The sequence below is a fragment of the Equus caballus genome, chromosome 3, assembly GCF_041296265.1.
Source record: "Equus caballus isolate H_3958 breed thoroughbred chromosome 3, TB-T2T, whole genome shotgun sequence".
NCBI lineage: Eukaryota > Metazoa > Chordata > Mammalia > Perissodactyla > Equidae > Equus > Equus caballus.
The window spans coordinates 121,979,364-122,001,942 of NC_091686.1; the positions used below are offsets into that span (position 1 = coordinate 121,979,364).

General features: G+C 57.8%; 1 protein-coding gene across 10 annotated transcripts in view; it reads right to left on the minus strand.

Annotated features, from left to right (window-relative positions):
• Positions 1–4,149: 4,149 nt before the first annotated feature.
• ACOX3 (acyl-CoA oxidase 3, pristanoyl) overlaps positions 4,150–22,579 on the minus strand; it is a 57,361-nt gene continuing 38,931 nt past the window's right edge. For 3 of the 10 annotated variants that reach the window (XM_023638434.2, XM_023638433.2, XM_070262813.1), the window contains exons 15-18: positions 18,692–18,866; positions 17,305–17,372; positions 15,212–15,298; positions 10,596–12,358 (exon numbers count right to left, since the gene is read on the minus strand). In XM_023638434.2, the coding sequence (XP_023494202.2) occupies positions 12,239–12,358; positions 15,212–15,298; positions 17,305–17,372; positions 18,692–18,866 (450 nt within the window). In that variant the 3' untranslated portion in view covers positions 10,596–12,238. Of the gene's footprint in view, positions 7,524–8,142; positions 8,334–10,595; positions 14,491–15,211; positions 15,299–17,304; positions 17,373–18,691; positions 18,867–22,579 lie in introns of those variants that run through there. The other 7 variants (XM_023638440.2, XM_070262815.1, XM_023638439.2 and 4 more) reach the window with 6 other exon arrangements.

Sequence of the window (22,579 nt, forward strand, 5' to 3'; positions counted from 1 at the left end):
TTTGCAGGGGAGATGGGCTCAGGTTTGTGTTGGACCGGAACCCCTGAGAGTCTGGGCAGGAAGGAGGAGGTCTGAACAGAGGGGCTGTGGGGAGCGGAGCAGAGGGATGCTCGGTAAGAACGTGAGCAGCTGGAGGGAGAAGGGAGGTCGGGAGGAGACGCCCGGACACCTGGTCTGAGTGGACATGCCGTCGTCATTGCTGCTTAATCAAGTTTTTACAAAATTGCCTTGTTAAGAGGACCCGAAGGCTAGCCTAGCTTGGAAGTGATGCTCCCCACAGTTCCCCGTCCTGCCGAGTGCGGCCGTCTGCCTCTCCAGGCTCCCTGGGAGTGGACCGCACCTGCCTGCTCAGCACCGGTCCTCCGCGCCAGGGAGGAAGGCGAGACCCAAGGCGCCCTGCACTGGGCCTCTGTCTCTCTGGTCCCTGCTCAGCCCGGCTTCCTCCCCTCCATCCTTGGCTCCTTCCTGGGCAGGCCCTGGGCTGGGGGCTGCAGACCCGGCATGTCTGCCCAGGTGGCAGATGAGGGGACCCGAGGCAGCAGATCTGTGCGCTGTTGCCTCTAGGACAGGTGGGCCCGGCCTTGTTGTCACGCGACCTGGGATGAATCTCGTGACCTTGCTGAGGTGTCTCACTGAAATTCGGGGAGTGAGGACATTCAACAGGTCACTTTGATGAGGGGCCTGGCACTGTGTCAGCATACAGTCAGTGCTCAACAAGTGGCAGACCCGCCTGGCGCAGCCCAGCTCTGGACACAGCTCTAGTGGCATCTGAGGTGGTTAATGGGCCACCTGGCGGGAGGCAGAGAATCTGCCAACGGAGCATGTTGTTAGAGTTGGCCAGGAGGCCTCTGCCCCAGACACTCACCCTGGCGGCCTGGCATTCTCAGAGGCTGGCCCTGCCAACTCCCCTGCGTGCCTTGGGGGTTGGGCCTGACTCTCAGTCCGGCTGATAAACGGGACAGCCGTGACCTCATGGGGCGGCTCCACTCACCTGGATCTCGGTGGTCAGGGATGGAGAGTCCTGTGCCTGGGGAGCATCAGCTGCCTTGGACAGGCCGCAGGCCATGCATCCCCTGAGGCTACAGGTCCGAGGGCTGGCTCTATCGACAGGAGGAGAATGACAGCCCACATTCCTGGAGCCCCAGGACCACCAGGAGGAGAGTTTAGGAAAGGGGCCCCCTGAGCTTTGGCATGAGAAGTGCTCTCTGTGCCCCTCAAGGCTGGGGGTGGGGGGGTCCTGAGGCAGCAGCAGGCCTGGCTTCTCACCCGAGGTCAGCCATATATTTGTCTTTCTCACGGGCTGTTACAGAGACCGCCTGGGCTGGAGGGCTAGAGCCACGGTGCAGCTGTGCAGGACGGGCACTGCACAATCCAGGGGAGCTGTGTGCTCAGGAACAGCCTCCTTCGGCCGTCCTGGTTCAAGTGCTGTGGTCTGCTCCATTGGAAGTGCCAGGCAATCACAGTGGTGACAAGCGTGTTGCCTACTGCTCTATGGGTGCCACCCTGGGTTCACGCTTGGTGTCCCAGGCTTCTGTCCCCATAGCACCTGAGCCAGTCAGAGAGAGGTGAGGAGCTGCAGCAGTGAGCACCCACGGGAGCCAGCCCTCTGCTGGGTGGTCTCAAAAGGGCCCCACATCGCACCCTTAATGACTCAGTTGCTCAGAGACCAGCCCAGGGCAAATGCTTATTTGGTATTTGTTGAATAAACCGTTGGTTGTGCAAGAGGAGAGAGCAGGTGGTGTGGGGGAGGGGCCTGTGGTGTGGGGGAGGGGGCTGGGTGGTGTGGGGGAGGGGCTGGGTGGTGTGGGGGAGGGGCCTGTGGTGTGGGGGAGGGGCTGGGTGGTGTGGGGGAGGGGCCTGTGGTGTGGGGGAGGGGCCGGTGGTGTGGGGGAGGGGCTGGGTGGTGTGGAGGAGGGGCTGGGTGGTGTGGGGGAGGGGCTGGGTGGTATGGGGGAGGGGCCTGTGGTGTGGGGGAGGGGCCTGTGGTGTGGAGGAGGGGCTGGGTGGTGTGGGGGAGGGGCCTGTGGTGTGGGGGAGGGGCCTGTGGTGTGGGGGAGGGACTGGGTGGCGTGGGGAAGGGGCCGGGTGGATGGACGCGCTGATGGCTGTTGGTGGCCAGCCTTCTCATGTCTCTGGGAGCTCACCATCCTGGAGTTTTCAAGGCGCCTTCAGGAAGCGGGGTCTCAGAGTGCGAGGCCTAGGACACTGTGGTCCCAGGGCGCAGCAGGGAAGGAAATCACTTCCTGGCAGGCCTGTCTGCAGGGGTGCTCCACCAGCCTGGCTGCGGGAAGACAGCGAGCAAACACAAACCAGACACCCGTCTGATGCCAACAGCTGGGCAGGCGCCCACGCCTGCTTCCCTCCTGTCCCCACAAAGGGCTCTTGTGTCCCCCTGGCTGGGCCGGTGTCGCAGCTTTCTGGTACAGCGTCGTCTCAGCTGCCTGTGGCCCCCGTGGGCCGGCCAGGCAGGACTGGGGGGTGGGCATCGTGGACAGAGCTGTATCATCGCCCTGGTGGCTGCAGACGGTTTCCTCCCTGGAAGCTGAGGAGTGGCGAAGAGGTGAGGGTCCTGCAGAGGGGAGACCAGGACCACAGGCCCCCCACCCCCGTGCCCTCCCTGGGGCCGTGCTTGCCCCGTGGAAACCTCACATGTCCCTGTGCCCACAGACTGGCGATCACGCCCTGGAGGCTGCCAACTGGACGCCCACGTTTCTTCGAGGGTCCTGGTGAGGATGACACCCCACGGTCCTGGAGCTTCCAGAACAGTCATCCGTGTACCTCTTCAACTCCCCCGCCGCCTGAACACCCCAGACAGACCCGCCGCGCCGTGTTCTGAGCCCTGGTGTGCCTGGGAATCTCCGTGGACTTCAGCCCAGCCTCAGAAATGAGGCTGGAAAGGTCTGAGGAGAGGGTGGAGGGAAGGAACCTTCTAGAAGGAAGAGCCGACTGCAGAACACCCAGACAGAACGCAAGCTGGTGAGTCTTGTTTCCATCCCCCATGGGAGCTCCTCCCCCGGGGCTCTGGAAGCACTTCAGGCTGCAGGCTTACCCCCGGGGCTCTCTGTGCTCACCTGGAAAAGGGGGACAGTGCTCACTTAGGGGACGCACCTGATGACAGGATCAGAGAGCCCCTGAGCTGTCAGTCGCCTGCAGCCTCTCCAGTGCAGCCCAGTGCAGCCTGCAGCGGGGGAACCTGAGCTGCGTCCTGGCCCTGACTGGGGGCTCCTGCCTGGCCTCTCAGAGCCCCTTCCTTGCTCTGGCCACTGCCAGACAAAGGGACACAGCGGGACGCTGGCTGTGTCCAGCACCAATTGGACACTGATTCTCAGACCAGCCTCACACACGCCTCCTCCAGACTTCCCATACACATCCCTTGTCATCTGGCGACAACACCCCGGGAGCTCCCTGGACACACACGCCTCCCTTACTCCCTGGCGGAACCAGAAGTTGAAATCTGCACTAGCTGGGTGCCTGTGCCCCACTGTCAGAGGGACCTGGGGCCAGTCACCAAGCCACTCTCTGCCTCAGTTTCCTTATCTGAAATGGGTGGAATCATCTGTCCCCTGGCTGGGCTCACAGAGATCACTCAAGGAACGAATCCTTGTGCATCAGCCCGTGGGGACTGCCACACCCACAGCCTGGGGCTCAGAGAACAGACGTTTATCCTCTCCCAGCCCTGGAGGCTGGAAGTCCGAGATCCAGGTGTGGGCGGGTTGGTTCCTCCTGAGGCCTCTCTCCTTGGTGTGTAGACAGCCGTCCCCTCCCTGAGTCCTCACATGGTCGTCCCTCTGTGCGTGTCTGTGTCCTAATCCCCTCTCCTTACAAGGACACCAGTCAGACTGGATCAGGACCCACTCATACGACCTCATTTTACCTAAATCGCCTCTTTAACGTCCCCTCTCCAAGTACACTCATCCTGATGTCCTGGGGGTTAGGGCTTCAGCATATGGATTTGGGAGACACAATTCAGCCGTAACACCCTGTGTGGTCATTACTTCAGGGATGGACACAAAAGGCGAGGTGTGGTAGCACTGTGGCCGCAAAGGGAGTCCTGGGACTTCGAAGTCCCTCTTGCTGATCTCTCCTTTGGAGGCAGCCGAGGGCACTCCTTCCCTGCTGGCCTCAGTCCTTTACTCATTCATTAATTCATTTTTTCATTCATTCATTTTATTCATTTATTCAATTTTTAATTGAAGTCATTCATTCATTCATTTGTTCATCCATCCATATACCCACTCATCTTCTCACCCATCCACCCACCCACCCACCCTATCCACCCATCCATCTACCTATCCATGCACACATCCATCCATTCATCCACCCACCCAACCATCCTTCTATCCATGCACACATCCACCCATCCACCCACCCTATCCACCCATCCTATCCATCCACCCATCCATCCACCCTCCATCCATCCATCCACCCATGCCTCCCTCCAGTGCTTGCCTAGGACTCCTCTCTGTGGCCTTGTGCTGGGAACTGGAGACACACAGATGATTCAGACCTCGTCCCTGACCTCAGTGAGCTTCTCGACCGGTGGGAAGTGCTGTCCAGGGTCGTGGGGCTACTGCAGCCAACGTGGTGAAGGAGGAATGTCACGCAATTCCTTCTGTCACACAGATGACAGCTGGGCAGGGCAAGTGGTGGGCCACGCTGGCTTGGATGCCGGGTGGGAAGCACGTCTGCTGCCAACACTGCATTCACGTCCACACAGAGGCCATTGTCAGGGAAGTGGGGAAGCACCAAGGAAGGACACAGAGGGAGCTGGCTCAGGTACAGCGTCCCAGCGGCTATTCTGGGGTTGGGAAGCCATGTGAGCAGCCAGCAGTGGGCAGTGTCCCAAGATGGAGTGAACTGTCCACGGGGCCCCAGGCCCTTGGTGGCCGGGTGTCGAGGAGTGCTCACACAAGGACGAAGACTGCATGACCAGGGCTCCCCCGGGGGCAGGCTTTCTGTGCGGGCCCAGGATTGGCAGAGAAGGGCCAGCCTGGAGCCACATGAAGCTCCTCCTGTGGCCACTCTGGTCCCTGAAAGGACCTTCTGCAGAGGTGGGAGCGCTGGAGGCCAAGAGCAGAGCCACCCCAGGGCACAGGCAGGCAGGCGCTGGGACTGCACATGGTCATTCTCCGTCTCAGCATCTTCACGAGGGCCACTGACCACCCCACATTCTTCCCAGAATCCAGGCCCATGACAGAGGCGGTGGTCCCCAGGCTCCGCATGCTCAGAACTTCCCTCGGTGCTGGAGGACGTGCAGCCCCAGGGGCCAGGTCAGTGGGCCAGGGGCCCCTCCCAGTGCCCGGACTGCATGACGTCAGCGCCTCTGACCCTGAAGGCAAGCGTCAGGCCTTTATAAAGTAGGAAACAACTTTGGGAAGGTGAAGAAATGTGCCCAAGGCCTCACAGCCAGTGACCGAGAGGCCTGGAACCTGGGCCCAGCTCCAGAGCCGTCCTCTGTGGATGCCGCTACCAACCTCCTGAGGCTGCCAGCACAGACATCTGGCCCGGGGCTTTTAAGGACGATGACGTAGGAAAAGCTTCCTAAAAATGCATTTTGTTTTCACAAGCTTTGCTCTGGAGCAAAGATGGAAAACTTCGAGAGATGTCAGGAAGTTTTGCACACGGAACTCACACACCTGGAGCAGACCCCGGGGACCACTCTCGGGTCTGCTCTGCGCCCCAGCATTCGGCTTGTGTAAGACGAAACGCGCATTTTCTCTCACAAAGCAAACAGCGCAGCACAGCGTGGGCCTCCCTGCCTGAGAGCTCGAACGAGACGTGGGAGCCCGAGGAAAGGCTAGTGGAACTCCGCCTGAGCTCAGTGACAGGCCACCGTGGGACCAGATCCGCCTCCCTCCGGGTGTCATGGAGCAAGCTGAGCCACCCCCGGGGCAGCCAGCAGTCTCAGGCACTGGGAGCCCAGCTGAGGTCAGGCCCGTGTTTCAGTTGGAACAGGCGGGCTTCCTGGAAGCCAGTAGGAACCCAACTCTCACCGAGCCTCCCGGACCCCCGGACTCAGGAGCAAAGCCCTGGGCCGAGACAAACCCCCTGACATAGGTCTCAGTGACAGCCAGAGGCCAGAGCAGCTGGCAGCAAAGCAGAGGCTGCTGGGGGACAGCTGGGCAGTGCAGTGCCAGAGCTCCCGCACCCAAGACCGAGCCGCCATGCCACCTGTGGAGTGTGGCCCCCCTGTGTGGACCAGGGGCTGCCCCCTGTGCTCTGCCGCAGGTGCCCGGGCCAAGCCTGGCACTGGGGCTCCGTGTGTGGGGCCCTCGGCCTAGCTCACCTGTCCTCAGCGATTAGAAAGCCGGTGGCTCATGCACCTGGAGGCCATCACCTGAGGCTCTGCGGCTTCTTGTTCTGTGTGGCAGCCACCGTGTCCCGGGCCGTCCCCACGGGTTGGCTGAGCCTCAGGCTCAGGTGGCAATGTGGCTGGAGCGGCACATAGCTCCTCAGCGGCCAGCACATTGTCCAGTGAAAGCGAGAGACCACCGTCCCAGCTGGTTCCTTAGACTCAACCCAACAGGATCCTTGAGCTGGGTCCCATCCCTGAGCCAGTGACTGGGGCAAAGGGACCAGATGAGCTGAGGAGCTCCAGCCACCATGGGCCCAGCCTTGGGGCAGAACTTGGACAAAACTAGGGTTCTGTTAGAGAGGACGAAGGGGCTCGGAAGCTGGGCAGGAAACCCACACAGCCCACCACATGAAGGGGGGTCTAAGACCATGTGACCTCTGGAGGACCCGTGCCTGGGGCCTGGCCCATGCTCTTCTGATGGGGCCCACCGTCGGGCAGGACACATTCCATGCGGAGTCTGGGGAACGTCCAGAATGGCCGTGTGGACCAAGTCAAGTAGAAAGGAGCCTTGTGATGAGGATGTGAGCCGTTGTCCTTGCACAGCAGGAGGGGTGACCGCTGCGTAGACACTGACTGCGTAAAAAATCCCTGCTGGGGGCAGCCCAAGGGTAGGACCCCCTTAAATCTCTCGGGGGGAATAAAAAATAGCAGAAAAGTGAATAGGGTTGGGCAGAGCTATTAGAAGCCCAAGAAAAGGGACAGTCCCCAAATGTCTGCCCTGCGTCAACAATACACCCATGAGGAAAGTGCCCACACCTCCACTGCCACCAGGATCCTTGGAGGTGATGTCGAAGGCCTCAATCCCGAGATATGTGCGGGCTCCTGAAGACAGCGATGGGGTGGCTGATTTTCCTTTTCTTTGTCCGCGTGGTTTGCATTTGTGTCCGTGTGAAGCAGCCCCAGGGCGAGGGGATGCTCGTTGCTCTCTTATTCCAGGGTCAGGCGGCTCCCCGCTCTGCAGGCATTGTCCTCAGTGGGTCAGAGGGTCCAGCCATCGGTGCACATTTGTCTTCCGCCTTGAGTCTGTCTGCCCATCTGTCCTTCACGAGGCATCAGGCTAACGAGAACCCCTGAGGGCCTTTCCTGAGCACCGGGCCCAGACGGTGGTGCCGCCATCACATGTACGGGGTCTGTCCCACAGATGCCACCAGTCAGGAAAGTTACAGGACTGGTCAAAGTTTTGGAAAGATAAGGGCAAAAGCATCACTATATCTGACATATAAGGAAAACCAAAGAGAATCAACAAAAGACTGTTATAATAAGGTTTTTAAAAGGTGACCAGTTACAAAATATACAAAAATGAGCTTTTTATTAAAAACTTGAAAACATGGTCTTAAATGGGAAAACTACTTAAAGATATAAATTCTCCTGATATTAATCTATCAATTAGACAAAATTCCAGTTTCCAAAGAATCTTTCTTTAATCTGGGGATGGGAGAGTGCCCAGACTTGACAAGAATAATACCAAAGCTCATACATCTGAGAAGTGGCTTTTTTTTTTTTTTGAGGAAGATTAGCCCTGAGCTAACATCTGCAGCCAATCCTCCTCTTTTTGCTGAGGAAGACTGGCCCTGAGCTAACATCTCTGTCTATCTTCCTCTACTGTATACATGGGACGCCTGCCACAGCATGGCTTGACAAGCAGTGCCATGTCTGCACCTGGGATCCAAACCAGCGATCGCCGGGCTGCCAAAGCAGAACGTGTGAACTTAACCGCTACGTCCGTCACCAGGCCAGCCCTGAGAAGTTTTTTGAAAAGATGAGAGATAAGGCTATATCTCCTCACTCCAAAAGATATTAAAAGTGTGAAAGCCTCAATAATGAAATCAACAGAAGCTGATGTGAGAAAAGCCAATAAAAGCGAAAAAGGCAGAGACAGACCTGAGAACACGCGACTGTGGCGTCTGATACAGGTGGGACTTCAGGTCAGTGTGTCAGTCAATGGGCTCACCATTTTAGATCCTGGCCTCACGCCCACCTGGAAATAAACCCCCAGCCCACTGAATACTGTAACGTCCTCAAGGAAAACATAGGCAAACGTGAATCATCTGGGTTCGGGAGAGGACTCTCCCAGCCTGACCTCAAAGGCTGAAGCAGAAACGATCCTTAGTTTTTTGATTTATACATACATACAATTTTAAATTTTAAAAGTTTACACTAAATCAAAAAAATTAATTAAAAGGCAAATAATAAATGAGGAAAAATAATTTTCAATGCATGTCAAAGGTTTATGATGCTTAGTACACAAAAATATTTTTTAAATGAAAATATCTTAAAAACTAAATGCTCCATTAGACAAAGAACAAGAGCAGGCAGTTATCACAGGGGAACAATAGAAATCGCTATGAATACAGGGGAAGACACCATCAGCTCTCAGAAGGGAGCAAAGAAAAGCAAACCGACCAGGAGATGCTGGTTTATTTAACCCCTGGGACGGGAAGGGAACAGTGAGGACAAAGGGGCGTGGGAACAAAGCCCGTGGAGGAGACTGATGACCAGGTGCCAGGAGCTCGCGCCCGCCACGTCCAGGCTCTGCGCTGCGTGCTTTCCGGATGAGCCCATGTTAAGGCTCACAGCTGCCAGATTCTCCCCTTCATCCCACTTCATCAGCGGGGGACCCGCCCAGGCAACGTGGCCCACTCTGGGCTCTCATCCAACACGCTGGTGGGTCCACACCCGCCCCAGGGCCTCCGGCCTTATCAGCAGCCCCCACGTGAAATCCCGGCCCTCAGCAATTCGGCCTCCAGGAACTGACGCTCAGGCCCACGTGCGAGGACGGACGGCCCAGAGCCACCTGGAGCACAGGCCCTCCCTCTCCACAGCCCTCAAGGGGAGGTTTGTTAACCCTGTACCCCACGCTGCCTGAACGGAGGTGCCCGTGACATGCCTTTAAGCGGGGACAAAAAGGCTGACAAGAGGATGACCCCCTTCCTGTTACAAAAACCCCCCACACACGGAGGAGGAAGGCATTCGAATGGGGTGTGCTACACTGTTACCAGCAGGTGGGATGGGACAGGCCACAGGGCTGCCGAGGGAAGGGCACAAGTCACTGTCACAACCGGGCAAACCCAGCAAGAGCCAGGATTACGGTGGACCCAGATCTCTGCCCCGTGGCCCTAAAGTAAATACCATGCAACCAGTGGTTGTTCCCAAGTGGATTATGAGTGACGTTTTCTTCTTTGAACCTTCCTATGTTACTGCAATAGTACCAAACGCCTGTTGGTTTTATAACCAAAAAAAAAAAAAACTGGTAGAAAGCAATGAGATTAAATTTTTAAAATCTATTCAAATTATTCAAGTTTTTACTGCACAGTGTTTTCAAATGCTTTATTTTTAAAATGGCCTTTAATGACCGTCCACTCCTTAACCTCCTCCGCTCCTGCCGTCGGGACAGCCCTGCACCAGGCAGCCGGTGGCGGGGGGGAGGAGCCTGGTGGTGGATGAACGGTGGCAGGTGGCCAGGCCGGGCCTGGGGGGTGGCGCCCAGGCTGTGTGGCTCACTGATGACCCTCCTGGCCCTGCAAGTCGAGGAGCACGTCCCGCCTGCAGAACCTCGGGAGTGAAGACGTCCCTAGTGGGTGGGCGCGGGAGTGCACACGGAGCAGTGGCAGCCGCGGGCACACCTCACACAGCTCCCTGATCACAGAGCCCAGCACGCCTGACACTTACAGACGACTGTGTTTATCTTCCTGGATGAACACACTCTCAACCTCGGACTTCTATGACCTGTTGGAAGAGCTGGTGGTTTCAGACCCAAAACTGGACAATAAACCAAGATCCCAAACGACAAAAGGCAAAATACGAAAACGCGAGATGCCCAGGTGAGGCTGTCACTCCTGAAATGGGGCCCGAGGCGGAGGGTGCAGCCGGACACCAGCGGCAGGAGGGTCAGAGGACCAGAGAGCCAGCTCCTCCCTGTTGAGAAGAGCCACGGGGTGCGGGTGAAGCAGTGTCCACGAACACGCAGCCCGAGTGGCCTCCCGGGGATACACGACAGAAATTGGTGACCGCGGCCAGCAGGCTCTTGGGCTGGAACCCCAGGCAGAGTGGCTGGGCCTGGGGACCCCTGAGACCTGTGGGGAGTGAACCCCTCCTTCTGGCATCGACAGGCTCCTCCACTCCACTATTGGAATCTGTGCTCAGAACCAGCCCATCTCAATTTCTAAGGGTCTGGAAAATTTTCTGTTGTTCCCATTCTCTCTGAAAGCAGGCAGAGAAGAGTATAATGGACAAAACACTCTTAAAAAATGTGAAGGGTTTATTTAAGACACAAGGAAACCCCCCCAACCAGACAGACCTTAAATGAGGAAGGACTGTGCCCTAGGTAAAGCCGTGACACTGACATCAGCAAAGGCCCGTCTGTGCCCGGCTCTGAGAACGTGTGGGGCCAAGGACAGGCTGGGGCTTTGGGTCAGACCTGAGAGCCCGGTCCAGCTCTGCCACTTCCTGGCTATCCAGCCCAGGGCAGTGAATCAGCCCTCTGGGGTCAGTTTCCCCATCTGTAAAATGGGCCTGATGACACAGTTCCCCCCAGCCCCACACAGTTGTCTGAGGGGCCAATGATGGATAGAAAGTTCCAGCACGTAGTGCGTGCTCATGACAAATCGCCCCTCCTACCTGCTCTGATGCTCCTGGCAGCTCTGCAGGGGTGGGAGGTGGGGTGGGAGATGTGTCCCTTTTCCAGGCATGAAAACTGAGGCTTGAGAAGGAACCACCCACGTAATTTCCAGAGCTGGAAATCCAGCCTCCACAAACAGGTTCTTGCCCACGCCTTCCATGTGCTCAGAAATTCCCTGGGTTATTTTGAAAAATAAAGGTCCTCGTTTGTCCAGGACCAGTTTGCACTAGTGGGCTCCAAGGCCACAGAGGTCGGGAGGCACGGGGGCCGCTGAGGGCAAAAGTCTCGTGCCTTCCAGGACTGATCAGAGAGGCCAAGGAGCACAACGGGACAGCGGAGGGGAAACAGAGACAGTGCCAAGAGTCAGAACCACCTGCCAGCTGGCGTCCTGGGCTCGGAAACCCGCGTGGCCGGGGAGGCTCTTTGAGCTCCTCAGTCTGGTCTCCACGGATTGGACATATGCTCACAGACCTGGGCCGCGCTGGGCGCACACGCACACACGTGCACACACATGCACACACACATGTGGGGAGTTTGCCAGGCAAACACCCCGTGGGGCCGTGCAGCCCTGGGTATTTACTGACGGCAAAACCACCCCATTCTACCAACTCAACAAGCCACACGCTGGGGGTCAGGGTGTTAAGTTGTCTAGACGTTCAAGTCGTGATGCACTTTTAAATTTGGAAACATCTCCTTGATGGAAACTTCTAGTTCCACACAAGAAAGTAATAAAACTGATTTTCTCCTCCTTAAAAATCTTAAACTATGTCACTCAGATGGTCTTTGGTGTGACGAGGAAGATTATAACGAATTTAATTACACAGTAAAGGCAGGCTAGAGTCCACAGACTCACACCGGCGCCATTAAGTCTCAGTGAAGAAGAGCTTTGTAAAAAATCTCGGATGATGTTAGAAACAAAGTCCCTGATGAGGAGCAGTCAGCTTTATATTCGGTGAGTGAAACAGGACGTGCCCAGTCCTCATCGCCACAGTGGGCAGCCATCAGGAAGATATGATTATCTAGGTTCCCTCTTTGCACAGCAAGTCACCACGGCCCCCAGCGAGCCCCGCACTTCCGCCCCGACGCCTCCTGGGGTGACTGGAGAGAGCCCAGCCCAGGACGGCTAGTCCCGACAGGACAAGGGCTGGTTGGAGGCAGCGGTGCATGTTCAGAAAGCGGCAGCAATGTCCAGCGTCTCCTGGAACCAGAAGGTGAGGTCAATGTCTTGATTAGCATGATTAGATTAATGAGATTGAGCCTCGTGACTACAGCTTTGATTTCGAACTTCCTATGACGGGCTTGTTGGCAGAGAATTGCGGCCACCACGAGGCCCTCTCCAGCGCTTTGCCTTCCTGAAGGACGGTGCCCCAGAGGTTTTTATAGAGCTACAAAAGACACAGACACATAAATAATAAAACAGATTCCTCAGATGGCTGAGCGTGCAAATGCAACTCCCCTCGTGAGCTTTTGTTAAAAACAGGAAATTCTCTTGTGTCGCTTTTTAGAGAAGTTTTAAGATGATTTAAATTTAATTTATATAAAGCTTTTTTCAGTAGAAAACAATTAGGAAAATGCAATTATAAAGCACCATAAAGCACATTCATGATGGAACACCCTACTCGTCCTTTTCTGCTTCTGAAGCATGGCCGCCGTGGGACCCTCCAAGCCTCCGTGCGCTCTTTCTCCTGGACTCTGTCCTCTTGCACCCACGAGGCTCTGGCTGGCACAGGGGAGGCACAGCCGGGCAGCAGAATGACGGCTCGTGGGCTGGCCTTGCCGTGTGGTCCCCTGGGCCACCACACCCGGCACACACTGTCCCTCCCCGTCCGCCTCCTCCAGGCCTGTCAAAGCGAATCTTCACCCAGGCGGCCTCGCTGGAGAACCGGGGAGAGCAGCTGTCATGGAGGAAGGCCGCGAAAACCCTGCGGGCTGATGACCCATCTTCACCACTCTCGACAGTGGGTGCCAGGCTGGGAGGCGGTGACAGTCCCCCGGGCCGCGGAGGGGCCTGGGTTGTATCCGGCTGCTGTGGACCGATTTTTACCTTTAAGGCCGCTCTCCCTGCACCTGCTAAGTGCACTGAGCAATTCCTCCTCCAACATCTGCTCTTGGCCCCAAAGAGACATGGACCCAGGCTTCTCCCCCACGGGTCATAAACCTGAGGTTACATTTCTCAACTGGGAGCGTGATGTCTCATGACTGTCTCAAATAACCTCCTCCAGCTGTGTTTGTTCACCTAAAATGAATCTCTTACTGAGTAGCACCTGGTAAAGACATCACTCCTTAAAACTGGGAGAAACGTGGGCTGTATAAACATCGCATCAGGCGAGGCCTCCCAGCTCCGTGAATCTAGTGCCAGCAGGGGCCCCATCTGAGGATGGCCTTCTTCCCTCCAGGTCACTCCCCGGCCGTGCGCCACACAGGGCTGCCTCTGCGGAGCAGGTGGGTCCAGCATTCGCCGCCCCGGCTCCCTCTGCACAGGCAGAGCCTCGCTCGTGCTCCGAGGTCCTCGATCGACACCACTGCCAGGCCCTCCGGGATGGGCGCGTGCTGCTTCTTCCTGGAATGCCCACCTGCCCGGCTGCCTGCTGAACCCATGTCAGCAGAGGCTAGGCCCTCTCCCGTGGGCTTGGCATGTTCTCCGTGCTCCCAGGGGGCCCTGGCCACAGCAGGGGACCAAGGTTCGCCCTCCTGTCTTCTCTCCACATGGCGGATGCCTGCCCAGATCCCGGCTCTGCCGCTCCCTGGCTGGGCAACCACGGGCACCCACCCAGCCTCCAGACGCTGCATTTTGCCCCAGCAAAGTGGGCATGGACACATCCACCCTGTGGGACTCAGTGAGGATGCCAAATGCTCAGCTGTGCAGGCAGAAGACAGCAGGCTCCGCACAGATGTCACTGTCCCTACTCCTGAACAATTCGACAGGGAACGCTTCCATCCTGCCCTCCAGCACCTGGGACCCCTGTCCAACCCCAGGTGTGTCCGGGCTGTGGGAGGCCAGGGTGCCTGCCCCCTCTCTGGGCAAGTTCACGATGGTTACCCTGAGGACAGAGGGAGGGCTCCTGTCCCCTTACGTCCAGTCTCCATTGAAGCAGAGCCTGGGTTGGCAGCGGTGCCTTGGCAGAAAGAACATGACCTTGGGGGTCAGAGTTTGCGGGGGGGGGGGGTATCTCCTGTTATGCTGCTCACAGCCGCGAGACCTCAGGCACGTGACTGCAGAAGTCTGAAATGCCACCTCCCCATGGTAACACAAGGACAATAACCTGTGGGTGGTGAGGTGCTGGGAGGCACACAGCAGACCCGTGAGCATCGTCCAGCACTGGCATCTCCACGTGGTGGTGAAAGTCGCCTAGGGGTGCCTGTGGGCTCAGTAACCAGTGCTGTGAGATCACACAGCAGGACAAAGTGGGGGCACTTTAGTGGAGGCCAGAGAAGACCTCTCTGAAGAGGATGTATTCTCCTTAGACCCAACCGAACGGAAGCACTCCAGGTAGCAGGAACAGCAGGTACAAAGGCCCTGGGGTGGGAACAAGCCCAGCATGATAGAAGAACAGAGAAGAAGACTGTGAGGCTGGAGGCTGGAGTCCAGAGGACAGGAGGAGCATGGCATAAAATGACCTTGGAGAACCAGGCAGAGGGCAGGCCGTACACTGGGGGCACAGGAGGGGATGTGGGTGCTATTTCAGGTGTGGGGGATGTTGGTGGAGAGCTCAGTCAGAGGAGGAGCTTGACAAGATCTGCTTTTTAAGAAATCTTTCTGGAGCACCAGGGGCAAGAGAGGAGATCGAGAACCCGCCAGGAAGCGCAGGGACAGGGGTGAGTGGCCTGGTTGATGGGGTGGGAACCAGACTGTACGACGGCACCAAGACCCAGGACTGGAAAGGGCCTGGGGCAGTGTGAGAAGAGGGAGACGGCTGCGGGGCCGCGCTTCGCACAGGCTTGTGCTGACCTTGGCTTCGCAGCCCCTGAGGGTGGCATCACCACCCCGTTTCTTGGAGGAAGGCAGGCCGGGGGACGGCTAACTCGCCCACAACCACCCCAACTTCTTCGGGCCACTCCCTCCACTGCTGCTCAGAGCGTGACAACTTCCCTTGAGGAAGGCGCCAGGGGACCCCTGACCCATGTCACCCCCGCAGGTCTGCAATCACGGCCATCAGCTGCCAGAACAGCCCCCGCTGGTGCCTGAGTGCACGGCGTCTCCCACTCCTGCCCAGCCATGGGAGGGGGCTGCGCCTTACCTCGCCGTCGGCTCTGCCAATCGGTGAGTCCAGGACAAAGTCAGGAGGGGCGATCACGTCCACCAGGGCAACCGCATCATCTTTCAGCTGTCGGAAAACACAGTCCATACACTTGGCAACGCCCAGAGATCGCCATGGCGACCACTGCAGAACAGAGCTGCGGCCGTTTGTTGTTGGGCCCACTAGCAACGGTAACCCCAGCAGGCGCGCAAGGCTCCATTACTAACGTGTTATCTTTTCCTGGCCTGGATCACAGATTCCCTGAGTGTGAGTTTGAATATTTTCACCATGCTGCTATTCACTCATGACTTCCAATGTTTTACTGTTTTTCAACAAGGTGGGGACTGCTCGTAAAAGTGACGACTCTGTGGCTCATTTACTGGCGACCGTCTTCAGAGACTCGTCTCTGAACCCTGACCTATCTGGGCAGTTGCTGTTCTAATGCAGGAAAATGCATCCAGAAGAAATGTGAGGGAGAAGGCATTTATGAGCACCTGGGAAGGTCCTGACACAAATGCCCTTTGGCTCACAGTGGTTTTATTACCCTCCTGTTCCATTAGACAAATTATTCTTCAATATGACAACTGGAATTTATATGAACAGACTCCCAAGAATTTTCTTGGAATGCAAAAAAAAAAATTATTTCTTAAAACAATTGTGAAGCTCCGTGGCTTTGCCGAATAGAACACTGGAACGGGGCGACTCCAGTGACGCAGATTCAGAGCCATCGCTGGGCAGAGCGACAACCACAAGCACAGGAAATGGGCAGGTTTCACGGTCTGGGTGCTGCTCCCTAGCACACACGTTCACTTGTGCCACAGCGCCCCACCCTCTCTGTGCCGAGGTTGCGGATGAGCGAGCCCACCCACTTCAGAGGGAAATCATTAGCAGAGCAGCCGTCGGGACGAGGGGTCAGCAACCTTTAAAGTAAAGGGGAACAGTCCGGCTTTGTGGGCCATTGGGCCTGTCTCCCAGCTCACCTCTGCCGTGGCGGCTTGGACACACCCACAGACGATGCACAAGCGCACGGCTTGCCGACTAGGGCCTAGTGGATGAGTGGGCGCCCCTCCACCAGCTGCCTCAGGCCTCCCCAAGGGAGAAGACATCCTGGATCCTTGAGGTGGCGGGTGCAGACGAGGCGTGGGCCGCCTCCACCATGGCCGCCAGCCCCGCAGCACATGTGAGAGCCAGGGAGACCACTGTGCCTTTCTATACACAGCAGCTCACCACCACGGAGCGCACAAGGGAAGGCCTTCCTGTCAATGGTTCTACTTTAAGAAAAGTGATGTGCCGTGTGCCTGCACTGCAGGTACCAACACACCCTCCTCAGCAGCCTTGGAAGGAAGCCCGGGAAGTGGCTGGCACCAGCACAAAGACGCTGCTGCTGCTCCCTTGGCTCTGAGAGCACGGGAGGGGCAAGTGGCAGGCCAGGTGTCACTGCAGACATCTGACAAAACGCCGGCGGGCTCTGGGTCACTTCCCACCATCAAGAGAGTAGCAACCCGATTAACAGCATTGTACTGCCCAATATGGTGGCCACTAGCAAGAGTGACTCTTTAAATTAATTAAAATCAAAGAAAATTAAAAATCCTGGATCATATCAGCTACATTGCCACTGCCAACGGCCCCACGTGGCCAGTGGTGACTGTGTGGGGCAGGCTCCTTAGGCGACAAGAATGAGAAAAAGGTGGAGAAACTCAGAACATACCATCCCTGTAGGAAGTCCGCCTGGACAGAGCGCCACCAGAACAGAGGCGTGGGCCATGGGACTTTTCTGGGTGACAGAGGTAAGTGAACACCACGAAATGAACTTAAACTGGAGGCGGAGTAACTCGAAATGCTCCAGAGAAGAATTGGTGTTGCTACGATAAGTGGATCAAAGGGAGCCGAATGTGGCCAGATGCTAAGATACTCCCCAAAAGCTACTCGTCTCCTGACATTTCTGACATAACCACATTTTCTTCTAATTTTCCTGATTTTGCTACACGTTGACGGCACACGCATGCGTGGGCAGCCAAGGTCAGGGAAGGCCACCACGCGGGGGTTCCTGTAATGCGTATGTCAGATGGTAACACACGGTGGTCACCACTCACCTGGGAACACAGGTCCAAGATGGCCGTCTCAATCATTTTACCCGCTTGCTCCCCAGAAAAGTAGCCACCTGGAAGCAGAGCGTTGGTTACCCTGCTGTTGGGTACCCTAGGTCCCAAATCACCCAGGAAGCGCAGTCACCCCGGAACAGCTCTCCACATTAGCCTACTTTGTGTGAAAACGGCTCACAGCCACTGCCCGAGTCCGGCTGCACCCCTGCGCAGGAATGCACTGGCAGCCAGGGCTCTGATGTCCCTTTTCCCACCGGCTCTCTGAGCATGAACCAGGAGGTCACAGCCAGAAGCTGAGGCAGAGGGCCCGGGTGTGAGGAGGGCAAAGATCTGAGGGCTTGGGGGAGGTGGGCGGGCTGCAGGGGGCCCAGAAGGAGGGACCGGGGAGGCAGGTGGGCCATGGGGACCCACGAGGAGGGGCCGGGGAGGCAGGTGGGGCCGGGGGCACAGCAGGCTGGGTTCTGTCCAAAGGAGGAAATGGGGATTTTAGGCAGAAGGAAGCATGGATGGTGGCTCGGGATGCCCAGGAAGACTGCGGTGGGCGCCTGGGGCTAGGGGCCGGCTACGTGGGCGGGCCACGGGGCTACCTCCTGGGGTTCTCCCTCCGCTGGCCCACTGGGGCTCTGCTGTGGCGTCTACCAGGCCCGAGGCCCCGACCCTGCACAGGGAGGATGTGTTTGCTGCACAGCCGGCTTTGGTTGATTTTCGTCAGTCGCTGAGAGTGGTCGTTTCTCAGAGAGGGCCATCTCCTGCTCACCCCCACCCCCCGCCACGCCTGCCGCTGGCACACCCCTCACTCCTTTGTTAACTGTGCACTCTCATGGCCTCCTGGGCCAACACCAGCCCCCAGGGGAAACGTGGGTTCTTGGGAGGGGGAGGGGCAAACCCCTCACTCTTCATGAAGCCCAGATAGAGTACAGGAGGTGAACGGATACACAGAGCATCTGTATTATTAACACGCCAGGGGGCGATCAGGAAAACGTGTCTAAAAAGGCTCCTTAGGTGACAAGAATGAGAAAAAGGTGGAGAAACTCAGGCTAACCACCTCCTCACCAGTCTTCCAGGAATCAGCCCAGGCATCACCTCCTCCAGGAAGCCCTCCTGGGCCCCCCATACGGGCATTCCTGGGGCCTCCCCAGCAGCCTGGGCTCGTGTCTGCTTGGCCCTGTGGGTGCCTTCCTGACAGTTCCACCCCTCACACTTTTCCCATCCTGGTGTCTGGGCTCCTTATCTGTGCACCGGCGGCGGGTGTGCTCAGTAAATCCTCGGGGAAGTCACGCCTCCCAGGAAAGCAGAGTCCTGGATAACGCAGAGGGTGCCTGATCCCTGGGGGGTTGGGGTGGGAAGGGTGGGGCAGCAGGTGCCCCAGGAGGCTCACCTCGGTAGAGCAGGGCGGTGTGCTGGCTCAGGGACCACAGGCCGTAGAGCGCGCTGAGCCGCCGGAGCACGGCCCGCAGCGGGGGCGGCACGCTGGGCTGGTGCGTGTGCTCGTGGAACCTCCGCACCACAGTGAGCTCCAGGAACGCCAGTGCCAAGGAGCGGCAGTAATACACCTGAAAGGACACACGGCCACCAGTGAGCGGGCAGCTGCGGCCCCTGCACAGCCACCGTTCATGGGGAATCATCGGGAGCAGAGAGCCAGGCCCGCGTCCCAGAGGACAGGACACCAAGTGGAGCGGGGGGGACAGGGCAGGGCAGACAAACACTTCTGTGGAAAAGGCTGCACACGGACAGACCTGGACCTCGGGACACCCTGTGACCGCTCCTGGCTCAATCCCCGCCTGGAACACAGGGTGGCCCCAGCATCCTACATGCAAGGACACCTGTGCTTGCCCAGCGCCGGCCGGCCCTGCAGTGCGGGGCGCCCCCCAGGAGCCGGCTCCCTCAGGCACGAGATCCAGTAGTCTCTTTTGCACCTGGGGCCACAGAGAAGGTGGACTCAGCTGGCGGTGATTCCGGCTTCTCCAAGGGTAGGGCCACGCTCCTCTCCTCCCAAGTTTCTTAAACAGCGTTTCTGACCCGCTCACATATTATGTCCGATGGCTAACTAGAGGCCACAACATGAGGCCGGCCCGGCTGAGCTGCACGTGCAGAAGGAGCTCTGATGCGGGCTTTGCGGGTGGAGGCAGGAGGTCACACACATCTTCTGGTCCCAACTCTTTAAACCAATATCCAAAACACCTGCTGATAATCATTAGCTTCACTTCCTAGCTTTTCTTTCCCCATCTCCAATTTATTACTTTACCAGAATTTTCAATTAGAAAAGTAACACAGGTATTGCCTGATTTGTTCTAATGAGCATGAGTTACTTTTGAAATTGAAGAAATAATCCAGCAAAGTGACGAGCGGGGCAAGGGGGAGAAAACCCGACACGGAAGCCCTTAGTCGAGTGCCTGGCGTGACGCTGCCCCAAACGTTAGCCAGAGCGCGGCTGCGGGGTGGAACGTGCACGGAGAGGCGAGACTGAGAGGGCCAGGCTCCGTCTTCAAGGCCTGCTGGGGACTCGCAGAGCAGACACCCGAGGCCCGGGGTCTCCCAGGGCCCCACCCAAGACCGCAAGCCCTCGGGAGAGAGCTCAGGAGAGGGGGCTTCCTTCCCCTGCCTCGGGCCAGGCTGGTCCATCCCAAGACCCTGCTGGACCACCGCCTGCGAGAGGGCGCTCATCCTGCTGTCTTGCCTGCAGAGTGGCCCTGCCCTCTTCTGCTCTGGCATGCACTACGGCGTGCGTGCCCGTGGCTTTGGTGAATGAGGGCTGGGAGGTGGGGGCTCTGCTGGTTTCAGGCCCTCAGGCACCCACCCAAGGCCCTTGGGACCTCACAGGGAGGAAGCTGACGAAGTTGACGGTGCAAGTGGGCAGTGAGCGCTCCAGGGCCAGGCACGAGCTAAGAGGTCCCAGCGAAGCCCCTGATCCTCCTGGAACAATAGCAAGGGCAGAGACTCACCTGGCCCCAGCGCCTGCCCCTTAACCACTTCCCTAGGATGGTAGCACATTAGATCTCACCAACACCCCCAAACCTGCTCACACAATGAGGGCGCCCCTTCTCGTGGGTACCCTCATGAACCTGAGGCCAGGCTGATCCCAGCACAGGGGCCAGGCTCAGAACTGAATCCCAGCCCTGGGATCTCTCCACTGTACTCTCTTCCTCGCCACATAGGTTTTCTGGTTTTAAAAGCACAGTGTTTTAATCTTATTTTCTGGTGGAAGGGGCATGCTTCAATTTCAGTGATGACACAGGCCAGTGACAGGCCCGGAAAGGCAGTCCCACCTGTGACCTTGCCACCATCAAGAATGCACCCTGGGGCCAGCCCGGTGGCACAGTGGTTAAGTTTGCACATTCCGCTTCGGCGGCCCGGGATTCGCCGGTTCAGATCCTGGGTGCGGACATGGCACCACTTGGCATGCCATGCTGTGGTAGGTGTCCCACACATAGAGGAAGATGGTCACGGATGTTAGCTCAGGGCCAGTCTTCCTCAGCAAAAAGGGGAGGATTGGCAGATGTTAGCTCAAGGCTAATCTTCCTTAAAAAAAAAAAAATGCATCCTGAGTCCCCCTGAGCTGACACAGCAGCTCTCGGCCCGGGCCTTGGAGAGCCCGCCTCCAAAGCCACGCAGCTTCATGAGTGTGCAAGGATGGGCAAGTGACTTATGTCCTGGGCTGAGCTTCTGGGTCTGGGAAGAGGGAAGGTGATGGCGCCAACCTCCCAGGGTGCTGGGAGGAGGCTGAGACGGACTCTCACGTGGAGGGGCTCCTCGGTCGTGGCCGCTACCCTCCTGCCAGCTCAGTCCTGGGAACCGGACGTGCACGAAGCTGCCACGTGCTCTTCTGGGCAAGGTTTGATGAGACCATCAGTCACCTGGGGCACAGGCTCTGGGGCACCCCTGCAGCCTTCCTGACCCGGTGTCTGAGGCTGCAGCAGGCACAAGGGCCCACGTCAACACCTGACCCAGGCTAACGGGACTAGAAAGGCTGGGTGGACGGCTTTCCCGGGCGATTGTCAGGCCACCCAACCATCGTGTGCGAATCTGAAATAATGGCCATAGAGCCCACAGGGTGAGGGCAGTCTGTGCTGGGCCTGGGCCGTCATGTGGGCCCCAGGGAGCAGCCACGCTGGGCTGCGGGCAGGAGGAAGCTTGTCTGAGAAGAAACGTGGCACAGCAGAAAAGGCCCTGTGGCCTCTGAGATGCCAAGAGCCAGAGAGAATGGTTCCCCTTCCCATCGGCGTCCCGGCTCCAGACAAGAGGCCTGCCACACTTGACCTCAGGGGTTCTCAATTGGGCTAAGCCTGACCCCAGGGCACCTGGCACTGTCAGGAGACATTTGTGGTCGGCATAACTCGGGGTGCTGCTGAGCATCCTGCACCACGCAGGACAGGTCCCCGAGCTCATCCAGCCCATTTCCCGCACCCTCAGGCTCCTCCTTGAGTCTTGGATGGCCTGTCCTCGCGATCAACAAACGTGAGCAAGGCATTAACAAATGTGGCTGGTGGCCCCGAAGTGTCCTGCATGGTGCCCATTCTGGGGCCGTGGAGGGGTCAGAAACGCCTCAAATGTGGTCCGCACTCCCTACAAAGACTTCTCCACAGTTAACGTTTCAAACGGCTGGTCTCTAGTCACAAAAAGCTCCAGCCGCGAGTGCTCACGCATCTGCAGGCAGGTCTGGCACCCGCCGCTCCTGCCAGGCCCACGGGGCAGGGATGGGGCGGGGAGGCTGCAGCCCGCTGCTCAGTCTCCGGGCGGTCTCAGCTGACCCTCGGAGTGTGCTGCTTAACTGTCCCCCATCAGGAGGCTCACCAGGAACCTCTTGGACTCAAGGCAGCTGAGCATCACATGTCACCTTACAGCAGTAAACCTTGGAATTAACGGCTGAAGGGAGAGCACACACAGAGCCAGGACCGGCCAGCCACCTCCCCGCCCCCTGCCGGCTCCCCTCTCCACACTGGTCCCCATGCCAGACTCCCTTCTCTCATGAACCCTGCTCCGGCTCCAGAAAGGGAATTCGGATCCAGGTATTAACTTCTAGTGTGCTCTAATTTCAGAGGATACTTGCATTTTAACAAGGAACAGACACTTTGGGCAAAAGAGAAACCCTGAATTGTCCAAGTTCAGACATCAGCTGTGTGGGACGGGGCAAAGTGCTGGGCCCTGGGGTCAGTGCATGGGTCCAATGCTGCCCTAAGGGGGCCGAGCCAGCTGGGCACCCCTCATGGCCTCCATTGCCTTATCCGTCAGAGATGACGGCATGAAATGGCACAGGGAAAGAGCCTAG